This window comes from Molothrus ater, chromosome 8, assembly GCF_012460135.2.
Source record: "Molothrus ater isolate BHLD 08-10-18 breed brown headed cowbird chromosome 8, BPBGC_Mater_1.1, whole genome shotgun sequence".
Classification (NCBI taxonomy): Eukaryota; Metazoa; Chordata; class Aves; order Passeriformes; family Icteridae; genus Molothrus; species Molothrus ater.
In genome coordinates this window covers 8,792,975-8,815,419 of record NC_050485.2, presented here as the reverse complement: position 1 = coordinate 8,815,419, position 22,445 = coordinate 8,792,975, and the positions used below count along the sequence as shown (strand labels likewise).

Genomic DNA, 22,445 nt, shown 5'->3' with positions numbered 1-22,445 from the left:
TCAATGAGATGAGGATCTTTGCTTGACCTTCACTTTTCACTTACATTGACCTTGCAATTAGAATTTAGCATTTAGTCACTGGGGGAACTCTCTAAATTGGAACAACCAATATAGGATCTATAGATTTGTAATCTGAGTCTTATTCTTGGATTTAGCTGGCAAATTACCAGTTTTGGAGAACACTCTCTTTGCATACTTCAATTTCAAATTCATTCACCAAACTAGATACAGTCCTTAGTAAAGTGGGAACAGTTTTGTTGTAGAAGAGGGATGCTTTAACTCTGTTAAAGCAGAGTACCCCCTCAGCACAGCTGGACTGTAAGACAGCCTTCTAAAGGTAATATTATTGGCAGAGACTGTGCAAAGTTACAGCTGATATTTGTATTGGCTTTCTTCCAGCTGAACTTACTTAACATGAAACGTATCTTGGGGAGAAAATGGGGATTCTCTTCACATAATTTTAGCAGCAGTATGAAATAGAAACAGCATTATGAAATAGAAAATTCCTATTTGGCAACACCCGGCTTTCAACCTCAAATCTCATGGATTGTCATTTTGCTGTCGTTTTCTTATTTGGCAAAGATGGAAACTCCAGTAGCCAAGCTTGTTTAGCCACAAATACTTTTCAAACTCTTTACCATGAACTCAGTTGCTGGCTTTAATTCTCTGAACTCCCCCTTTGCAAGAGGCTAATGCTAGTGACCTTTACTTCCTTTCCCAAACAATCAGAAAATAATTATATGCATAGAAGTGATACCATAAACTGAATTTACTGTCTTGTAGTGTCAGTACCTTGCTGAAGGGATATACACAGCAACACTGATAAACCAGAGACTATTCTGCAGTCCTTCATGGTAAAGCATATTATATGCAACACAAATCTCCACACTTTCAGTGTGCTTTAGCAGTTGGAAAAAAACCTGCAAAGAATTGGACTTCACTCCCATCCACTCTTTCTTTCCTGATGCCACCTTACCCCCCCACCACCTTCTTTCAAAAATGGATTCATTACACAATAAATGAGAAAGTTTTTTTCTGGACAGATGCCATTGTTGCCACTGCAATGGAACTTTTATTCCAAATACATTCTTACAATAAAGCTGTATTTTGTTATACAAGTAGACAAATCCACAAGACATGAGATTTTCATATTCCATTTTAAAATACCAGGCTCAACTGAACTGCAGCCATTCCCATTCATCTCCTAAAACATGTTAGGGGCTTTTTCTACATGACTTGTAAACCAAGTCATGTAGATCACTAAATTACAGTCCAAGGAAATTCCTAGCACCACAGAAAAGTGTATCTGCTCATTCTTCGGGCTCCTTAAAGTGTAGGGTGGCAAAAGTTTCTTTATAAACTCAGAAGTTTTTCATTGAGAGCAATCTGTGACTGTGTGAGATTTGCCAAGTAGGTAACCATCAGTAGGTCCTGAAAGGGATGGAAAAAAACCAGTGATCAGAATATTAACAAATTATAGCTTATTAGCTGATTTTTTAACATCTGTAAAGCATTTTACAATCAGCTACAAGAAATATTGTTAGTCCTGAAAGTCCTACCCTGAAGAATCCTTGCCTTGCAGGAAGCTTTTGGTATTACTGGCATATGAAACACTGCTTGTGAAATTTTAACTCTGAGTTCACCCATGTTAACCAGAGAAGTCAAAGGGTATAAGCAAAATTAAAAATTAGTTCTGGTCTTACAGACTGTGGTGAACAACACATTCAAAACCTTAAGTTTTCTAAAAATCTGTTAGAGAAATCAGGTAGCATGCTAAAATTAAAACCCTGTTCATGTTTGTAAGTGATATGCAGAGACAGAACTCCAGCTCAGGCAAAAGAATCTGGCAAGTCACCCGTTATTGCTGAAATAAATTTTTTTTAAAGTTTTGAAATTCATACTGTCCAATCAATATGAAAGAAGAATTGGTACTGGTTTTCAGATGACTTGCAAAATTCCTAAGTCCTTAAAAAGGAATACTTTTATCTGCATTTTCTTGCAAGATTATGCTGAGCTTCTTTATCCACTCTCAGCCCTTACAACACCAAATTACTGACAATAAAAAAGCTATATTAGCTATTAGCGTGTTGTATGAAAAGATAGATCATAGACAAATGTACGTCTGTATATAAAACTTTCCAAATTGCTAGCAAGCCACAGAAAAAATAAATTAAGATCTTACATTGATATTGCTGTTCAACATGGTCTCAAAGTCCTCTGGTGAAATCTTTGGCACCTGGTTAATAAGATCCATCAGGAAGCGCCCGACAGTGTTGTCAGCAGCCACTTTGCCAGACTAAGCAAAAGAAAAACACACTTCAGCATAAGTGGAACTCAGAATTTATGGCCCAGAAAGAGAAATAATAAAGAGAAAACCCAGATGCACAAGTTAACATCAGACTTTTTTCCTGGCTGACAGAAAGCTGGCCTTACCAGCACGTCCTCAGCGTACTGCAGCACCATGGTCAGGGTGTCCTGGATCCTGGCTGAGGCCGACCCCACCTGCTGCAAGTCACTGGACAAGCCAATCACTCTGTTGGGGCTAAAGCAGGTCTTCATGATAAGATCCACTGAAAGCAAAAGGAGGATCAGTGAAAAAAACTGACTGCCACAGATACCAGTTTAAACCCTTAACTTGTTGAAAATTTTTTAGGTCAGCTTCAGCAAGACAGTCTGATTACCAGTAAAATTCCCAGAACGGCAGTTTTACCAGGTAAAAGAAACATTTGAACATTGTCACAACAATGGTTATAACCAAAATAGGAAGAAAGCATTCACCTCCTATCCGCTCTGTATCATAATAAACATATTTCACTGTTAGTGGTGTGAACATCACGCCCATGGTTTTACCAGGGACTCCCATTGGGGCACTAGGGAAAAAAAAGAGAACAACAAAACGTTTTCAGCAATGACATATATAAGGGAGGAAGGAAGAGATTTCCATCTCAAAGATCTCTGTTAGCACTAAAGCATGAACATGAGTACATTACTCATTCTCACCAAAATCAGCAATTTTAAGACCCAAGGATAACTGAGGACAGGAAACCAGTTCTGGCATGCTATTAATTGTTCTTTTTCATCCAAGAATACTCCTAGCTGGTTTGACGTCACCATGAATGCATGAAGAACTATCATCTTAAGCAGAGTTCCTTCTTGCTTTTAGACAAAGTGCTCTTCCATCCTGAAATACTTCACGCTTTAAGAAATGACTGAAACAATGAGCAATATGACAAAATTCAAGTACAAAGCACTCTCAACACCTTTATTATACCTCTTATTCTAAGTACTTGAAGTCCATTTAAGCTTTAAATAAGATCTCATGGAACAGTTCCCATTTTAAAGATGCACAGTCAAGAAGCAGTACTTTCTCTACAAAGAAAAGGGTTTTTTCCTTACAGAGCAGAGCTCCTCAGCCAATAGTGGGAGGAATTCAGTGAGGTGGAAGAGTTTAATTTCTTAATATTTAATCTCCATTGTTAATTGATAAGAATGATGGGGTTAAGGGAAATAAAGACCCATCAAGAAGATGCTGTTTGAATTGTTTTAACCACACTTATCCTCCAACTTGTATAAGTGCACTGCCAAGCAATAAAGCCCTGTGCCTACAGGCTATCATTCAGTCAGTGTAATGGAAGTTAGTGACATTACTGCCAGCTGTGTGAACCCTGTGAAATATCCCAAAGATGTTCTGAAAATTGTAAATTAAGTCATGATTCACCAACCCAATGAGGTTCCAATGAATGAAGTCTTTAAGCCTATATACAATGGTCAAGACATTCCAATGAGAAGTAAGCCATGATCTCCAGCTCATCACTATGTTTAACTACTGCACAATATTGCCCAAGAAAGGACACTGCACCCCACGACATTCCTTGTTACCCTGATGCGGCATCTCTCAGTAACTCAGACTGCTGCCCTCCCAGAAATCCCAGAGTACCTGACATAGGCTTTGATGCTCATGCGTGAATTCTGGAGACTCGTGTCCACGGTGAGGTGGATTGGATTGTGAGCTTCCCGGCTGTAATACTCATGGATCAGGACTGAGTGCTCCGTGATGTCATGCCCTGTTGCATACCTTCAAAAGAACACACGGTGAAGAGCCATCCTTCCAACATTCAAGTGCCCAGTGTTTTATACTGTTGGTATTTAACAGGTTTGTATCCTAAACCACCAATTTCCAAAGACTGAGATTAGCAACATACTAAACAGAAGTGTTTTAACTGAGGATTTTTTACTTTATGGCCTCTTGTCGCTAAAATTGTAGGAATCACAGGCTGAGCACACCCATGTCCAAAATATGCAAAGGGTCAGTGTTGCAGTACCAGCCATAAAACATCAGTAAATTCACATCAGACACCCAATATTCAATTACTGAACACCCAATATTCAGTTACAGTGTCACTGTGTTCTAGACCAGCTTTTTCCATCTATGTAAGTCAAAGCATACCAAACAAACTTGGACGAATTTTCCCATCCACAAATCACACATCCCTCTGCAGGAGGTCTAACTTGTTAATCTAGGTCTTTTAACTGCTCTACAATTAGCATCTCACATTCTCAGGCAAACTCCTGTCACTGGAGCTGTACTCTGCTGTGCCATTAGAAGGCTGTTGAGGAAGCTTGCTACACAAAAAGAAAATGAAGCCATTTTGTAGGCATGAAAAGAGCGATAAACACACTGTGCCACACTCTGTTCCCATAAGACTGAACTGATCTTGCTTCACATCCCACACAAAGGTTACTTCCAGCAGAGAACTAAGTACTCAAACTGGTATCAGTGATTCCTCCTGACACCTTTGGTACGTTAAAAGCCTCTTTTGTATTCTCCCTTCTTTCTAACCAGTTAACTTCCATGGTACAGGTTGTATTACAGGAAATAAGTTCTTCTAACAAAGCTGGACACACATTCTCTAACACATCACTCCTCTGTGGTACCTTGCTAGACATAAACAAAACCCAACCCTTTAAGTCTCCAATACTGTCTCTTCTTTTCATGAGCTTCAGGAGCTTTATCACTAACTGTGTAACAAGAGTTGCAAGGTATGATTGTCACGGGCATTAGTGCTTCTGCTTTTCCATCTGTGACAAAGTGAATTATGTATTTTAAGTAGTTTAAGGAATCAACAGAACGACCTACATGTTCTTGCAGAAGGACAACTTACCAGCCCAAGATGATCTCGCTAGGAGACACTTTCTTGTGCAGTTCATACATGTTTTTGGCAAATTCCATATCCACAGCGACCTGCAGAACGGGAGACAGCCGGTTACAGGGTGCTTAGCCCGGAGGGCAACACGGGCACCGGCCGGCAGCCGGCGAGGCTCCCCTTCGCGCCCCGCCGAGAGAAGCCCGGCTCCGCCCGGGCGGCCTCCGTACCTCATCCTCGGACTCGTTGTGCGGGACGGAGAAGCAGTTGGTGACCTCCACCGAGTGCTTGTCCACGGTGCCTGCGGGGGGAGAGGAAGGAAGGGAGGACAGCGGGTAAGGGGGCGCCGCGCTGCCCCCGAGGCCGCGGCGGGCAGGGCAGGGGGGCGGCTCTCACCCAGCAGCGTCCCGATCACCCGCGCCGCGCCCTCGTTGCGCCGCTCGAAGCTGTCCACGATGGAGGCGAGCACAACCGGGTGGAGCCGCACCACGCGGCCGCCGGGGAAGGGGCCCGAGAGCGCGGCTGACAGCGGCGCGGCGGGTGGCGGGGCCGGCGCGGCCGGCGGAGTCGGCGCGGCCGCGGGGGGAGCGCTCCCCGCCAGGGCGGGGGGAGCCGCCGTCGGACTCTGCGGCGGAGCGGCCGCTGGAGGAGCCGCACTGGGAGCTGTGGCCGCCATTTTGCAAGAGAGAGAGGCTGGGTCCTTCGTACCGACAGTAATTGGCTGAGCCGAACGTCTGTCATGCAGCGCTGCTTTCCTATTGGCGAGACGGGCGAGCTGAGGCTATCTGTCAGCCAATCCGAAACGGGCGATGAGGGGAGACGTTCTGATTCGAGGAAGCGCGTACCGTCTGTGACTGAACCTTACCCTTGTTCCCACCCTCCCGGGGCCGGAAAGTTTCTCAATTGGGCTCTCGCATTACCCGCCTCCCCATTCTCCGCTCTCCTATTGGTCACAAACGCCCTCCCCGCCCGTCTTTAAGGCCATTTATTGGCTGCGGAGATGCCGCTCAGCGCTGCGTAGGGAGGCCGCGGGGTTGCGCCTGGCGTGTGGTGCTGCGCCGCGCGTTCCCCTGGCGGGGCCGGGTGAGCGCCCTCGTGCGGGCGGGCCGGGCACGGCAGGGCCGCTGCCGCGGGGGCCGGGGCTGCCTCACGGCCCTCAGGTGGTGGCGCTGCAAACGCAGCTGGGCGGCGCGGCGCCCGGGAAGGTGCTCCAGCCGTGCTGTATGCGGGGCTATGCAGCCCTTGGGGTCCTGGTTCTGTGAGACGAGCAAGTGCTGTTAGTCTTTATTGCCCCAATAGAATAAGTGGTCATCAAGTATTCTGTCAACAGGAAATGCTGGTTGTCCCTATCCAAGGTTTAGTGACTGCCCAGCAAATTCACTTACTGGATGACGCTTGTTGCTTGTAGCGCCCGTGGGTTCGCTCCCGAGCAGCGCAGCTGTGCGGGTGGGGCAGGAATCGCTGAGGTGGTGAAACCTCATCGCAGCCCGCAGCTTCTTCCCTCGTGAGGGGAAGCAGGCTCTGATGTCTGTGGTGGCACTGACAGAGCCAGGGGAACGTCCTGAAGGTGTGTCAGGGGAGATTTAATTTGGATGTTAGAAAAAGGTTCTTCACCCAGAGGGTGGTTGGAACAGGGAACAGCGTCGCCAGGGAAGTGGTCACAGCACCAGCCTGACGGAGTTCAAAAAGTGTTTGAACCCTGCTCTCAGGCACATTGTGTGACTCCTGGACCAGTGGGTCCCTTCCACCCGAAGATATTCTGTCAAACGAAACATATATGCTTTCAATAGCTGCTAAGGGGACTGGATTATTTCCAAATTTTGCTTTCTCTTTGTTAACCATTTTATCGTGACAGATGACTTTTGGAGTTTTCTCTGCTTCATTAATTGAGGCCTGAACGTCATCAGTGAAAGAGCAGTTTCAACTATGTCATTGAAGAAGGCTCCCAAGTATAAAAGAAGCACCTCAATATAAGGATCACACATTCTGCCTATGTGGAAGCAGTCTGCTTCTATTACGTAAGTGGGGAACACCTTTCAAAACTACAAAGCAGAGCTAATGTATGGGAGCATGAACAGATTTTATCTCTTCATAAAAGCACTTCCAGGTCTGTGCACCAGTAAAAACTGGATCTCCTATTCTTAGGCTTTCTCCGTGCAGCCTTCATTTCTTGTAGGTGTGGCTGGGTGAAATTGCATAAAGCTTTAAAACGTTTCTGTTCCCAGAGCTTTGATGTGTCATTGAGGAGTCTAATGTGTGAGGTGTTCTTGTTAGAGAGTAGCTGTTTGATCTCATTTTTGTTTGCATCAAACTGGGCTTAGTGCTTAATTTGACATAGTCAGCTGCAGAGTCATGTGGAGCAAGCAAGGCTCTGTAAGAGCCCATTATACTTTTATGTTTTCACCTTAAAAATTGGGCAACTTAATGTGAAGCAAGCAGCAGTTGTGTTTCAAAACTGGCAACTGTGATAACCTTCTTTTAATTAGTTGATGTCAGTTGCTGCACAGGGTGCCAGAGAGTATATGTAGTGAGTGAAGATGGATAGCCTGTATCTCAAAAGCCCAAGACCAGTGGTTGGCTCAAAAAAAGCCCACTCAATACAAAGATTGTATAAATCTAATGATAAGAAAATCAATCATGTGATCATGCCTGGAGCAGATGTCTCCAAGCTATAAAACTGTTTTTTCCTTGCTAAATGACTGCTGAAAAATGAAGACCTTTATAATTAATATTGTTTCACAAAGTATCAGGTTACTTTTTGTAGGGGGATAGAGTATAAGAAAATAGTGTAGAAAGTAATCTTACCCCTAAGGAGTTGCAGCTGGGCCAATTATCAAATATTAGGAACAGGCCTGACTTTAACAGGCCACAGGTGTAATCAATGAGAAGAAGAGTACTATAAAAGAGTGGGGTGGCTGGTTGAGAGGGGAATTGGGGTCAGTTGACTGCTTTATGAAGAAGAAGAAGAAGAAGAAAGGAGAAAACACCAAGAAAGTATGAAACTTTTGTGATAAGGAGACAACAGCATGGAACCCCGGCAATAAGATGATAACAACTTTTAGAGGAGGGTAGATGCACTTATCAATGGTGCCTATTGATAAAAACTTGACATATATCTACTGATAGGATTAAGATGTTCAGATACTACCCTGCTGCAGTAGAATTTGTCTGCCTAGAGGGACACTGAAAACACATTCTCATGTGTGCATGGATCAGCATGGTAACTCAAGGCCTTCTGATTTTACAGTGTCCCTTGCTAGGTTTCCTTGTGTCTGATTTCAATGGTGACTATAATTATTTCCAAGCTCTGTTCTTGTAATATTTCTCTTTGTAGTCCTTGATTGTGACTGAGTCATTATTATTGCATTTGCTGTCATGTCAGCTGCACTTTCACTGGTGATGTGTAATTTCTTTATCAGTAGCCATCTTCTTATCTTATGTTAGAAATTATCTAACATAATTTCTTGCTCTAGGGGAGATTTGTTATATTGCATTACAGGTAAAGTGAAATATCTACAATTGATTTGATTCATTTCAGAATGCAGTTTTATCTGGTTAGTTTCATGGGATTTAATATTTTTTTATTCCTTTATTATAAGAACGGTTTCTTGTTGTACATTCTGTCTACAAGGATGGAAAAAGACACAGTCAGGTGACACAAACTGACCAAAGGGGTATTCCAGACTATATGACATCATGCTCAATACATGAAATGGGGGATGTTGGGAGTGATGTTTTTTTGTCTTCCCAAATAAGGGGTACAGGTGATGGGGTCCTGCTTCCCTGAAGATGGCTGAACACCTGCCTGTTGCAGGTAAAACATTAATAAAAGAAGGGCCTTGTTATCCTTGTAAAATCGTGGCTCAGGCCTGCTACTTGGCTAAGTAGAAAAGGACTATGGGAAAGTGACTCAGCTGAATTGGAGGCAGAAAAACAAGTTATACAGCCATTATGTGCTCACATTTTGGCTTATGGCTGCTGGTTGAATTACATTTGTTGTGCTTAAATGGAATGTAGCTGATAAGGGGCTAACTGCTTAAAAAGGCCTGGGTTTTGCAATGAAGGGCTCTCTCTTGCACCTGCTTGGGGACTCTGCATTACTCAGCTTCATAACACCTGCCTGTCCATGGGAGGCAGTGAATTAATTCCTTGTTCTGTTTTGCTTGTGTGTATGGCTTTTGCTTTCCCTGTTAACCTGTATCTCAACCCATGAGTGTTCCAGCTTTTACTCTTCTGATTCTCTCCCTAATCCCACTGTAGGAGCTGTGAGTGAGAGGCTGGGCACTGCTTGGCTGCTGCCTGGGGTTAAACCATGCAAGGATCCATTAGCTCTGCCTTCTATCCAGGATTTATACATGATGCAGTCATGGGCAATGGTTTCAGGTTCTGGGTTGTGAGGGGTTGGTTTGTTTGGGGGTTGTCTTTGTTTTTTTCCTATTCAAAAGGATAATAGTTCCCTTATTTATTCTTCATCAAATGTCTTAGATACTGATGCATCTGAGAATTACCAGGAGATGAAAGACAGCTGTTAACAGCCACCAGCTCCCAGTGCAATGCATCAGCTGACTCAGCCTCATCATTTCAGCAAAAAGGATTCAGGCCCTTTTTGCTTTTGTGTAATGTTTTATGGGGCTGCCTTAATTATCAGAGAAATAACACTGACACATAGGACTACTGAGGTAATGCTTAAAGTGAAAATCCAAACACCATCTAAAAATAATGAGGCATAGTGTCAATTGCATACCATGTAGATAAAAGAATATACCTTTGCTAAAGTTAGAGTGGCCATGGAAGAGTTATCATTAGGTGATCAAAAATAGCACACTGGGGGCTGCTTGGGGCTTTTTAGTCGCTATATGGAAATATAGAGATCCAAGCTAAAGTATACAATAAAGCTTGCAGTGAAAACTAAGAGAGCAATGCCCATAGGCTGGCATGTGTAGGGCAACAGATACTTTCATGGTCAGAGTTTTATACTTACTGAGGAAGGGAAAATGGAAACACATACTCACTGAAGAATGGCTATGGAAATAAAGTATCCTAAACCCCAAATGGTACAAATGTTTGGCTCAGAGAAGTGTTGAAATTTTTAAATTGTCAAAGTATGTCCCAAAACCTATTTCTTTAGCTGCTTTTATTTAGTTCTTGCATGTAGAGTTCCACTGGTTCCAATGAGAGATCTGTCAAAAAAAGATGGGTGAACTACCTTTAAAAACTGCAGTAAAGGGCATTTTGATTTGAAAGGCAGGTTTTTGATGTGGCAGTACTGTAACCCCTCAGGCTTTAATGGGAATCTGTAATCTGTCAGTAAAAACTTGGAATAGGCTCTTCAAGAAGAGAAGGTAGGTTTGGTGGTGAGCTTTTTGTTGTAATTTTGTAAATCACTGCATAATGTTGGGATCCATGGCTAATTGCTTTTATTCTGAAAGTGGAAATAATCTGAAGTTGCAGCAGGATTAGATTGGATATTAGACAAAATTTACTCACTGAAATGGTTGTCAAACATTGGATCAGGGAAGTAGCATGTGTAGATTTGGCACTTAGGGAAATGGCTTAGCGGTGGACTTGATAGTGACAGTTAACAGTTGAACTTGATCCTCTTAGAGGTCTTTTTGAATCTATGATTCTACAATATTCTGAAAGAGTTTTCTGTTGTCTCATACCATGCCTCTCCCATAGTCTGTACAGTCGTGTGTTCACCGTCTTTTCCTGGGTGTGTTACCTGACTGAAAACGCTAGTCCTAATATTCTATAAAAACGCAGCCAGCCGTGTATTTTGTGGTGCAGGCAGATCTTACCGAAGGTGCTGTCTGTCGTGCCCGCCGGAGGAAGTTCGGTCCTTGCCCGGTGAGAGCCGGCTCCCGTTCCCGGGGGATGCGCGGCGCTCGCCGCCAGAGGGCGCGCGGGGCCCGGCTGGAGCCGCGGGGCCATTGCCGGCCCCAGGGGCTGTGGGAGCGCCGCAGCCTGCCAACCACTCACTGCTAATTAATTGCTGACTTCACTCTGCCGCCTTTGAAGTGAGTAGCGTAAGTGGGAATTGGTGCATACAGCTTTTCCCACCAGTGTTTATTACATGTATTTCACGCAGCAGTTTATTTCTTAAGTTAGTAACCATTAAGGTTGAATCGATGAGGTAGAATTTGTTAATTTTACTGCAATTGTACCTTAATTCCTCATAATTAATAAAATCCTACCTTCATTTCACATAGGAATGTTATGGAGAAATTTACTTACAGATATTAAGACTAGGCAACCTTAAGATGTGATAATATGACAGTATAACCCCAAATTTTGCTGAAATATATGGAAATGAAAGGTGGTTTGGGTTTTTGATAAGAGCCTGAACTCCTCAAACTCTCAAGACATTCCTGCTTACTGATGATCTAAAATAGTGATTCTTTTCTGCTTTTGACTCAAATCATGGACAGAGTCAGCTTTCAAATGAGAGGCATTTTATATACTGCTTGTACTTAAAACTAAGATAGAATGTGCTTGCATTGACCTAGCAAAGCAGTTAAGTGCACTACTCTGCAAGATCAAACCTTGTGTCATTATATTATTTCTGCCTACCCCATGCAGTGAGAACTGAAGGAAACCTAGATATGACTCTTGGCTTTTTTTCTTCCCCAGGGAGTATGGGATAGAAGTGTGGCAGCACTACTGTCCTTTCTGTGTAATCAACTTGAATAAGTCATCTCTGGCAGGCAGCCTTAAACACAGTGTTCCTTTGTCTGGTGACTTGCTGCTACTGTGTTTGACTTAAAAGCATTTGTAACAGAGAAGAGCTGTGTCTTTTAATACCTGACACCCAAATAAAATTATGCATAGTGCCACTAATAGCAGATAAGTGTGAAAGTTCTTGTGCAGGCAGATTTCAAATATTAGAACTTCTAACACTTCTAACAGCTAATGTGTCAGTGTGCTATTTGTTGGGAAGATAATCTCATTTTCCAGTCCCTTGTTCTTATTCAATCACTTTATGACTTTACTTCTTCTATCAGTAAGCAAATCCTTTTCCTTGGTGCCCTTTATGACATGGGTCAAAATGACCATTGTTTGTACATATCAGCCCAGACCAAAATTGCATATGTCCTCTAAAGTGTTGAACAAGACTTTTGAGACTGACAATGTTTTTTTGCTGTGTCGTTCAGCACAAACATTTGATTTGGTGTCTTGAGACAAAATATGCATGCAGAAGTGAAGTAACTAGAATGGAAAATAGATATTTCATTTGATGATGGAGGGAGGCCTGCCAAGATATGTAATGGCAAAAATGTTATTTTGTGAATACTTATATGATGTGTATATCACCAGGGTCTAACAGTGTTTTCTGTCCCTTCACAGCTCTCAGCAGGTTTTTTCCAGTTTGAGGCAGCTGCATCATGATGTGTTGGATGAGTAAGTGGGCAGTGAGGGAGAAGGTAAGAAGATAATGATTTGCATATAGAAATAGGAGCTGGAAATGAGCAGTGGGAATAAAATCCAGGGAACAGTTTCTGTGTAGGAGCTTGGGAGACCTGAGGACCCAATATGTTTCTGTTGCTGGCATTTGGGTGATGTTAAGGCAAGGCATCCATATAACTGAAAAAAATACCAGAGACATACTTTGGGTAGTGCTTTAGCTCTTACAATGTGAAGTGCTTGAAAACAATTAGGATAGTATTGTCCCTCTGTCTGTTCCACTGACTTTGGGGGAGTCATTTAACCTTTAGATCTCAGTTTTCCACTTCTGCACAATATGACTGATGATCCTGTAGAGGATAGGTTTATGTGTAGGATACAGCACAGTTTTCTGAGGGAAGGCGGGAAAGACCTTACCCTTTGAGGAAACAGCTTTGAGAGGAAGCTGAACAGGGCATTTCCTGACCTAGACCCTGTGCACTTTGGAAAGAGAGGAAGTCTTCAACTAGCCTAAGGAGAACAGTATTGTGTCCATACTGTTTCCCAAGAAGAAATAATTCTTCAGTTGAGATGAGTTCATGCTGATGAGATCTCAGGTGCAGCAGCAAAATTTGATTTCATCTTGTATCAAACCTTGCACGGGTTACTCTCTGCTAAATGCTGTCCTAACCAATCTGTCTGGATTTCAGATTCCATGAGCACTGACATATGAATTCACCCTCTATATTCTGATTGCCAATTTGCCTTTCTGCATCAGAAAGCATGATACAGCATTGGCTGAGCAAACTGTATCAGGCTGGTTGGACTGGTCTGCACAAACAAGGAGTTGATTCCAACTGCCCAGTACTCCAGCTGAATCACAGGTCTTCACAGCACTGTTCAATTTGAGTTATTGTGGCAGAGAGGGGAGTACATAAGCACGCTCAATTAGACTGTTCAGGTTTGGTTTCCAGGCCCATTTTGAAAAGTTAAATTTCTATTTGCAGCTACAACTTCACAACTTTTACAGTGTAATTTGACATGAGAAGTTCAGAATTTCCACAGTTGTTTTTAGATTTTCTGTGGATTTTCTGTTCTAATTCTCTCAAAAATTTGGCATTTGCCGTTTGCTATTCTAGATGACATCCCTTTGCATATCTTTTTTTTGCATTGGAATGAAAACCAAGCTGATTCACCACTGAAGTATCATCCCACTCATTTGTTTCTGTAGCTACCAGCAAGGCTGCCTTCTGCCAATGATACATTTATGGGAGCCTATCCCTCACCATGCCCTGTCACCTTCTCTTATCTAGCTCTGCCTAGAAATCTTTTTTTGCTTTTCTGAGACTAGTAGTATGTGGCCTTTCAGCAGTGTTTAAATTCACTCTCTTGAAAAGAAAAGCATCTCTCTGTGGTACTGCTTGTTGTTTCCCAGTTTGAAATCAACTAGCAGAATCCCAGAGGGTTTCTTGAACAGCTAACCATTAAACACAGTCAGGAACAAAGATCAATTGAAAACACATTTAGAATTAAGCTTCCTGGCCTGCTTTTAATTTCTTCAAGTCAGCATTGGGAGTTATTACTGTGGTCAGTCTGGCCTTTTATTGTCCTATGTCTTACTCAAATAAACTATCAACTTCAGGGATGCCCAACTGCTTTCTGGTTGGGTTGTGTGGGTTTGTTTTTTTTTTAATATCTTCAAATACTCCCAAAGTTATTAAAGGATTATGGGTTTAAATGCAGAAGGCATTAAATAGAATCATGTTATTGGAAACAGAACTATATTTATGAGTCTAGAGGGAGTTTGCAAGAAACTCACTTTGCAAGCAGAATTTGGGTCATGGCACCTTAAAGCTTCAGTAGCTTCCTTGTGTCTGGGATCTGGATTTCTGGCAGACTGATATATTATTTCTGTTCAGGTAGAGCTATACAGGCACAAAAGGATATATAGCTCCAAAGGGTTTACAGTTCAGATAGAAATCAGGAATAGTCAGTGGTTTGGCTCAGCTTACCTATACCTTTAGGGGACAGAAGGGGAATCCTAAATGTGATTTGTAGCAAGCTCTGGGTATTAAAATGACTGAAGCACCTTCAGCTCTGTTTGTAGCTGTCATGAACCTAAAATCTTTCTGTTGTGTAAGGTGCCATGCTACTGTCTTGCCATCAGAAGTGTGATGCCAAGCTTGTAATATTGTTGCAAATCTTGCAATAATTCCTAGGTTTGGCTTTAGATTCTGTTTTTGTGGGGAGGTTTTTGTTGCTTTTTGGTTTTTGTTGTTTTGTTTTTTTGTTTTTTGTTTTTTTTCTGGGCTTTTCTTTTTTGACTTTCAAGACAAGCTGCTGTAGTCTACTTTCAGAGTTTAGGGGATTGTTAGGATATTTGAGTGTTAAAAGCTAATGGCAATATAGCATCACTGTCACACACCCCCACCAGAAAGCTCAGGCTCTGTCAGTATGCTGAATCTTTTTAAGGGAGCAGCATTAGTGATAGCTTCAATGTACAACAGGGTATTCATTATGAATTCTGGTAGCCTAGAGCCAGCTAGCTGTATTTGCAGAGTGGTTTCACTAGGAAGCAGATGTTGGACAGATGGTAGTCAGATGATCAGTCATGCCACCATCTACAGTAAATCGGAGGGCTGTGGGGAAAAAGGTAACGTGTGGAACATATTTCTCATTTCTGTGGGAGCCTTGTACTTTTTTATGGGTATATAAAGGCTCACAGAAATGTCTGACTCGTTGGTTAAGAACTGTAGAGCTGCTGATGTTTGGCTACAGCAAGTTAGCAAAACTTCACCTTGAAGTGCTTCTTAGCTTTGCGTGACTGTGAATCCTATAACAGAACTCTCCAAAGGTGAGGAGACTCCATGTCACCTGGAGTTTTTGCAGAAACATTTTTAGCATGGAACGCTTCTTTGTTCTCTTTTTATTCATTTTCCTTGAAAACTTTTATGTACTTTTTTTCAGTCTGCTTGCTCATGGCAGTTCTCTATCCTGTTGTGTTGCATGTCAATATCATGGGAAGAGTATTTCAATATTTTGCTGAGGTACTCAAGCAGATACAACTATCTCTGTAGTGACTTGGAGCACAGTCCAGTATCTAACAAGGCTTACATTATGTAGTGTTCAGGTCATTATCATCTGTGTTCAGCATGGGAACTAGAATTGTGTTTCCTGTGTAATAGCAAGCCTTTCCTAAGACATAAGTCTGACTGTGGGTTCATAGCAGTACTGATTTTAATGTATCTTAGCTGTTGCTAAGCACATTTGTTTTGTCAGCTGAAGTCAAATTATAGGACACATGCTATGCAAGGAGAACATGATGCTTAATTGTTTTAAGCAATGTCCAGTTTGTGTCACCACAAGTTCTGGGTTTTGGGATAGAACTTCTGCAAAGGCTCAAAGACTGCTCCATTAAAATGAAGTATTTGATTTCCGCTGCCCTTTAATCAATACCAACCAGAGCTTCCAGGGATTGTAATAATGTATCAAGTTGGATTTGGCTCTTTTGCAACCTATCAAAAGAAGTTGTCCTTTACAAAAACAGTATTTTAAATATCTGCTCACAAGCACCAGAGCCAGAAGGTTTCTATTTCATTTGGCAAAATACCTTCCCTAGAGCAAGACTGTGACCTGAAGCAAAGCCAAAATAAGCTCTAACAGATGCTTAGCCTAGAAAACACTAGCCTGAATGGCTAAAGTTGTTAAAGATTACATAGGAAAAGAAAAGGGCAGCTACCTAGTTCTGCTTCTGACTTGCTGTGTGGACAAGTTGCACTCCTGTTCTAGTGCTCTGCCAACTAGAGGACCCCTCTTGTCTGTCTGCCACCTCACTTCATCTTCTGGGCCTTCCATTTCTGGCTGTGAGGGCTGCTGTAGGCGACAACAGAGCTTCTTCTGTTCATAATAGCAGAGGAGTCCTTTCCCAATAAACTCCATTTAGCTTTAATAGTGAAACTCATTCAGAGACTTTGCTCTGGCCTTCCATTCACACTTTCCATACTGCATCTAATACTTGCACTTGAAAAAATGTTTCAGAGACTCGTAAGATTCAAGAATTACAAAATCTGTGCTCCTGTGATGACTGAAGTTGATCTAATTGGCCATACATTTCTCCTTGCCTTTCCATTTGCTAGTTCTGACCTTTATCTGTCCTCATGTAGTGGGTGCCATCTTTGCTCTGAGATCTGGTGAGAAAATTAATAACTTTCTTGGTGTCACTTCTGTTAGTGCCAAGAAGGAGTGTGGCACTCTGAGGTAAGGACAGAGCAGGACTTTGCTGGCCAGCAGTTTCGAATGGTTCAGGATGTGTTAAAAGTACAGCCTGATGATGCTGTTCTATAACAGTTTCTGTGAAACTGCAGCTTAAACACTTGGTCATTCTCCAGATCCTGATAGAGAAGGTGAGGACAAATAAACTAAACAGCCTTCCTGGGCCACAGAGATGCCTGATCCATAACTAGAACTGAGATGATGGGTTCTTAATCAGACTGTAATCACAGAAATCACCAGGATATAAGCAGCTATTTGCTGCTTTTCTGGAAAGGGTGTCAGTCAATCAGTCTGGATAGCTTTGTTCAGGGTAAGAAATACCAAGTGTCAGTGTTCAGGAGAAAAGCTAAATAAATGCTGGTTGTGCTGCAGTACAGGCTGGGACAGGTTCTTATCTCATTAACTGTGATGCCTGCCTGTGTAGGCCTTCTATCCAGGGTAATTGATACCAGGATGTCTTGTGAAATTAAAATTTTCTAGAGCTTGAGGCAGAGAGAAGAGCAAGTGGCAAAGATACCAGCCTTGTTCATACATCCCTAAATTCAAAGAAGTACATGTTTGTATATGTGACTTTATTTACTTGGACTGGCTTTGACACTGGGTTTCTTCCCTCAGCAAAGTTCCAAAGGGGCTCTGCCTTTACTGCTCCCATGAAGCCTGTGCCCATGGAAATTACACAATATGATTGATCTCCTTTGCATAAACTGCAGCATGGTTGAATCCAAGGAACAGGTAATCTCATTCCATAACTGTTGCCATCTGAAATCCAAGATCCCAGTGGAGAATAGTGGTGAAGAAAGATTGCTAGAAAAGAAGAGTCATTTGCACTTAAAAATCCTCAGCTTATGCTTTCTCAAAGCATAATGTGATGTGATATATATTAAACTAAGTTAATATGAGTGGCCACAGAGTGCTCCTAATCAACAGATGTCCTTTGAAAGGTGTTTGTTCACCATTTTTTCAATATCTTCTCTGGGAGTTCCAAAAACACTGACTTGGACTTGTCACAATCCTGGAAAATTATTATCCTAATATTACTCTAATGAGGTGGTATGAGCATGGTGAGCGCAGACAAAGCTCTTCTGAGGTTAGGATCCAGGGGAAGCCATTGAAAATCTCAGCTTGATTGAGAGCATCTGATTCTCCCTAGAAGTTTGACATTGTACTAAATATGCATCAGCTGTGCCACCAAGAATGCATCCTGGGAAAGAGCACTGCCACAAAAATCTCTTTCCCAGTATTTCCTAGGATTCAGTTTGGCAGCATCTTGAACAAGATCCCTGCATTGCCAACTGCTTGGTTTGTATGGCTTGGCTAGAGGTGGTTTTGGAAGACATTTGAGCTTTAATTTGCTCGCTGCTCCAGACCTTGTGAGGTCTGGAAGAAGAGGAGGGCTTTCTTCATCCTATATTTAAAGAAGCCTCAGTGGGTTGCTCTAAAGAACTGGGGTATTGGCTTCAGCTTCAAGTTAATGAAACCATAGCAACATGCTGTGGGATGGAGCAGCTGATGGGCTCTATAGTTGTTCTGTAGCTGTATAGTTGTACTTAGAGCTGTATAAGTGAGAGTAAGCCTCCAATACCTGATTTTAAACAACTCCTACAAGTTTAGTTAAGACTCTGCATTTGACAGTGAGGGGTCTAGGACATAAGCTGTTGAGATTTCATCTAGCTGAAGCTAGATATTCTAACTTTAATGTAACTGTAAGGAACTCTGTCCTCACAGAGGGACTAAGCATAATCTGACACCAGTTGTCTGTCTATAAACAGACAAATTCAAAACAAGCAAGACATCCTGATTATTGTCTAGAAAATGCCAGGAAAACTTTGGTGGTTCAAGGAGCAGCAGGCATGTTACTCTCTAATGAAGCAATTTCTTTTCCAGTCTGGTTTGACCTCAGATTGCGTTCTTTATTCCCTTCTTAGAATTGATGATATGTAAATCCAGGACACCATCTTTTAAATAATGGCTGAATAATTTATCACAGTTTTTCTCTCCATCTCTGGCATTGTGAAACACTTTGATTCAACAAAACCTAAATTGCTGATGTCAACCTCTTTTCTGTTCTTGTAGGGTGTTTAACTGCTACCCTTAAGAAGCCTTTCGCAGTGCCCCAAACACTTACTGATGCTCTAACAAACCTAATTACAAGCTGTGTTTATTCTTGAGCATTATTAATTTTTGGAGTATTTCTGACTCATAGGAAATCTTAGCTCAAGCCTACCCCAATTCAGAATAAAACCTGTGTTTGCAGTTATCTGCAAATTGGAAATTTTTATGTAACCCCTTGGACATGGGAATTGTTACATGAAATTGTGTGTTGCTTATTACACAATGAAGGGTTGAGCAAGCCAGAACAGCTGATTAGAACTGGGAAGCTTTGAGATTCCCAGCCTAGAACTTCTACTATGTGAGGAGGAGTACTGGAAGCCCCGAAGGTCTGTGCTTTGCCTTGAGTTCTCTAGGTTCTAGGTTACCTTGGAAAAGAAGAATAAGGGCCTTTACTGCCTGTAGTCCTGGTTAGTGCACTAAATTACTGGATTAGTCAGCTCAAGCCCTATCTACTCTAATTTCTAGTCTAGTCTGACTCGATTTCTTTTTAATTTTTTGACCAGATCTACTAGTGAGGTTCTATCTGCTTTTAGTCTTCTAGCAACTGGTGAAGCAGAAGAATTGTGTGTATATAGAACTGTAACAAGACATGTTTTTATGTGAAGACGTACTTGGGTCTCTCAGTCCTGAGACTGGGTTGAAATTTGGCACAGAGAAATGCACTGGCAACTAGAGAAGAATTAAATATAGCAATGCACCTTACTTGGGATGCACACTTGCACTGGGAATCTGTGATCCTGTTCTACTCTGGTTTTGGTGTGTGGGTCAGGAGTGAGGAGGGTGAGAACACTGATGCATAAACAAATAGTAAGAGTTGCAGCTCATAGCAAGGTAGACTGTGCTTAAAATATCTAGTGTGACACAAATTAAACCACTTTGTTTTCCATTAAAGAGAAGATAATGATGTACCTCTAAGCATTTTTTCTGACTATCTTCATGCAGTTTATATCTGTAGAGTTGGAGATACATGCATAAGGTTAGATACTGTGTTGTGAATAGGGCAACATGTTTTAGGGTAGTGAACTTCCAGGTGTCCTTGGTCCAGTCAAGTTTCAGCTGCTTTTGGTTGATCTAAGACTTGCCTGTTGTATGACAAGGTTGTGAATCACACTGGTTGTGATTCAGTCTCCTAAACCTTACTTCTGAAGTACTGTGTTCCAATATAAGTATTTTTGAAAGCCTGGGTTCATTCATCTGAATTTTCTAAAGCATTGGTATCAGGCTGCTCAACACGTGTTCCTTGAGCACTAATTTAGTCAAAAGTGTACAAGTGTTCTTTATGTAAAAATGGAAGAGTGTTTCCCTGAAAAGCTATTTTAATTCCACCTGCCTATATGAATCATCAGAATTAGTCAGCTGGTGGCATTACATGGAATAAAAAAGCTGTTTCTTACTTAGGAGGAATTTTTCAAGTCTTTAAAGTTTTGGCACTTTTTGTTTCTAAATAGCATTGTTTGTGTTGCATTTTGAAAGATTGTTGTGTTTTACTGACATTTTCTGTTTTCAGTTCTGCTGATGAACAGTGTCATTTCTGTCCTACAGGGAGGACAGAAAGGAGTTAATATTCCTTTATGTTGTAAGTAAATAATCTCACATGGTGGGACTTATAAGTCCATGTTATTTGTAGCAGGAAAATAATGAGAGTTACATATCAGATCTGTAGATGCCTGTCCATATGACTGAATGAGTTGAAAGTTGATGACTTTGTATTACAGTGATTTTGAGAAATTTATTTGGGCAAGTGACTTTCTTTCTTGGGTTTCCTGATATCTGGGAACTGTATGCAAAGCGAGCAAGTGAATATGAACTGCCACGTTTGGCTGGTTCTGGTTTACAGGCCAGCCAGTAATCCATACTTGCCATTCCTTCTCAACTATTGTGTAAGGGATGGGAAGTTAACTCTGCACCATGAAAGTGTCTTCTCAAAGGAATAAAAACCGCCGTTATCCAAAGTACCAAAACTAATAGTAAATAACACATTCCCCTGTATGTCATCTGTGACCTTTTCAATCTGAGGGATGCAGCTTGAGGACTGGCCCATGAACATCTGAAGAACTGATAGATCCACCCTCAATCCAAACATCTCTGGGTGGTTCTCCTTTCCTCAGAGGAAGGGAACCACTTCTAGGAGCACACTCCCTGGCTGTTACACAACTCAAGCATGCAGGCATTCACATAGGCAATCTTGATACTATCAGCGCCCTCAGGACACTGACCTTTTTGCCTCCACTTTCAGGAACTTTGGCTGCCTTCTCTATGTGTCAGAGAGGGCAATGGGAGTGGCTTCTAATTTCTCCACAAAGCAATGAGGAACACTATAGTGTGTGGCATTGTTGAGGCCCCACAAGAAGGGACTTCTTGCAGAAGAAAGTGACAGGGCAGAGCAGATGAAGTCATGAGCCAGAGGCACTGCAAGGTTCAATGTACAGCTTAGAAAAAACCTTTTAAGTTGTGTTTTATGTGTGTGAGGCAATGCTGTTTATCCACATTTCATGGGGCTTGCTTTTGCCCATAGCAAGCACTGTTAGAAATATTTAAACAGATCTTCAAAGCATTGTCACATGTTTGAGACCAACAGTCAGCCTCAGTTTTGTTGAGATGGTAATTGATACTAAGAAAAATCAATACTTGAGGGCTTTTACAGCAGAGGACACAACTGTACAATAGCAAAGTAGGATGATGGAGTCTGTTGGCTTCATATGTACAAAGCCATTGATTTGAAGAGCTATATTGTAATTTTGATTCTTAGAAGGCCATTTCTTTTCTTATTATGGAGAAGGGACAAAATGGTTTCCTGGAGAGCTGGGGCCTAGGAGCAAGCTGGGAATTGGAGTATGTCCAGTGTAATGGATAACTGAGGTAGCTGTAGTGGTACTAGTATAAAGACATCAAAATTCTGGGGATTTAGTTGTGAAAGGTCTGAATATATCTGGTGAGAAAGCTTTCTTCTTGGTTTCAGTGGAGACCCAGGTGCTGAGGAAAAAGGAAGAGACTAATAAAAGAAATGGAAGGAACTTGTGAGCAAGATTGCTTATGTTGGACTCTGGATGAACAGCAAGATCCAGTTTTCACTGCTGCTGGAAATTTTTAAACAGCAAGAAGATAAATCTGTGAAAAAAGTAAACAAAGCTACAAGATGGAGGTATATGAGAATTCCTGACATTGCTTAGAAACATGAAGTTGGTCTTAGTGTATCTGTTTGGTAAATTCCCTATTAGAATTCCTGCTGCTCCTCAGAAAATTCTGCAGACTTGTAAACCAGCTCATTTCCTTCAGTCCTAATCTTATGTTTGCAAGAAAAGCATTTAGAAGCTTGAAATTATGTTGAATTGTCTTTCTGTTCCTTCAAATTGTGGTCACAGAAGCTGCTTCTGATGCTCATTACAAGTTAAACCTGATATCTGAACTGCTGAACTTGTCTGCAGTTTATTCTGTAACTGGGTACTGTCAGACTGGAGAAATGAAAAGTCCAGCAAAATAATATGAACAATTGTGTTGGTTTAAATATGCAGGTCCAACCACCGATCTTGTGATCAT

At 41.8% G+C, this 22,445-nt stretch overlaps 1 protein-coding gene and 1 long non-coding RNA gene across 2 annotated transcripts; one reads left to right on the top strand and one right to left on the bottom strand.

Annotated features, from left to right (window-relative positions):
• Positions 1-1,049: 1,049 nt before the first annotated feature.
• Positions 1,050-5,835, bottom strand: EIF3F (eukaryotic translation initiation factor 3 subunit F). The gene is made up of 8 exons (XM_036385969.2): positions 5,541-5,835; positions 5,375-5,445; positions 5,163-5,242; positions 3,938-4,075; positions 2,779-2,870; positions 2,434-2,570; positions 2,183-2,296; positions 1,050-1,431 (listed from the first exon to the last, which is right to left on the bottom strand). The coding sequence occupies exons 1-8, from the start codon at positions 5,818-5,820 to the stop codon at positions 1,354-1,356; spliced, it is 990 nt and encodes a 329-aa protein (XP_036241862.1). The 5' UTR covers positions 5,821-5,835; the 3' UTR covers positions 1,050-1,353.
• Positions 5,836-7,006: 1,171 nt separating this feature from the next.
• Positions 7,007-22,176, top strand: LOC118688431 (uncharacterized). Its single transcript, XR_004980467.1, has 3 exons — positions 7,007-7,162; positions 12,489-12,565; positions 21,868-22,176. It is a non-coding gene; the product is annotated as an uncharacterized LOC118688431 (long non-coding RNA).
• Positions 22,177-22,445: the final 269 nt, after the last annotated feature.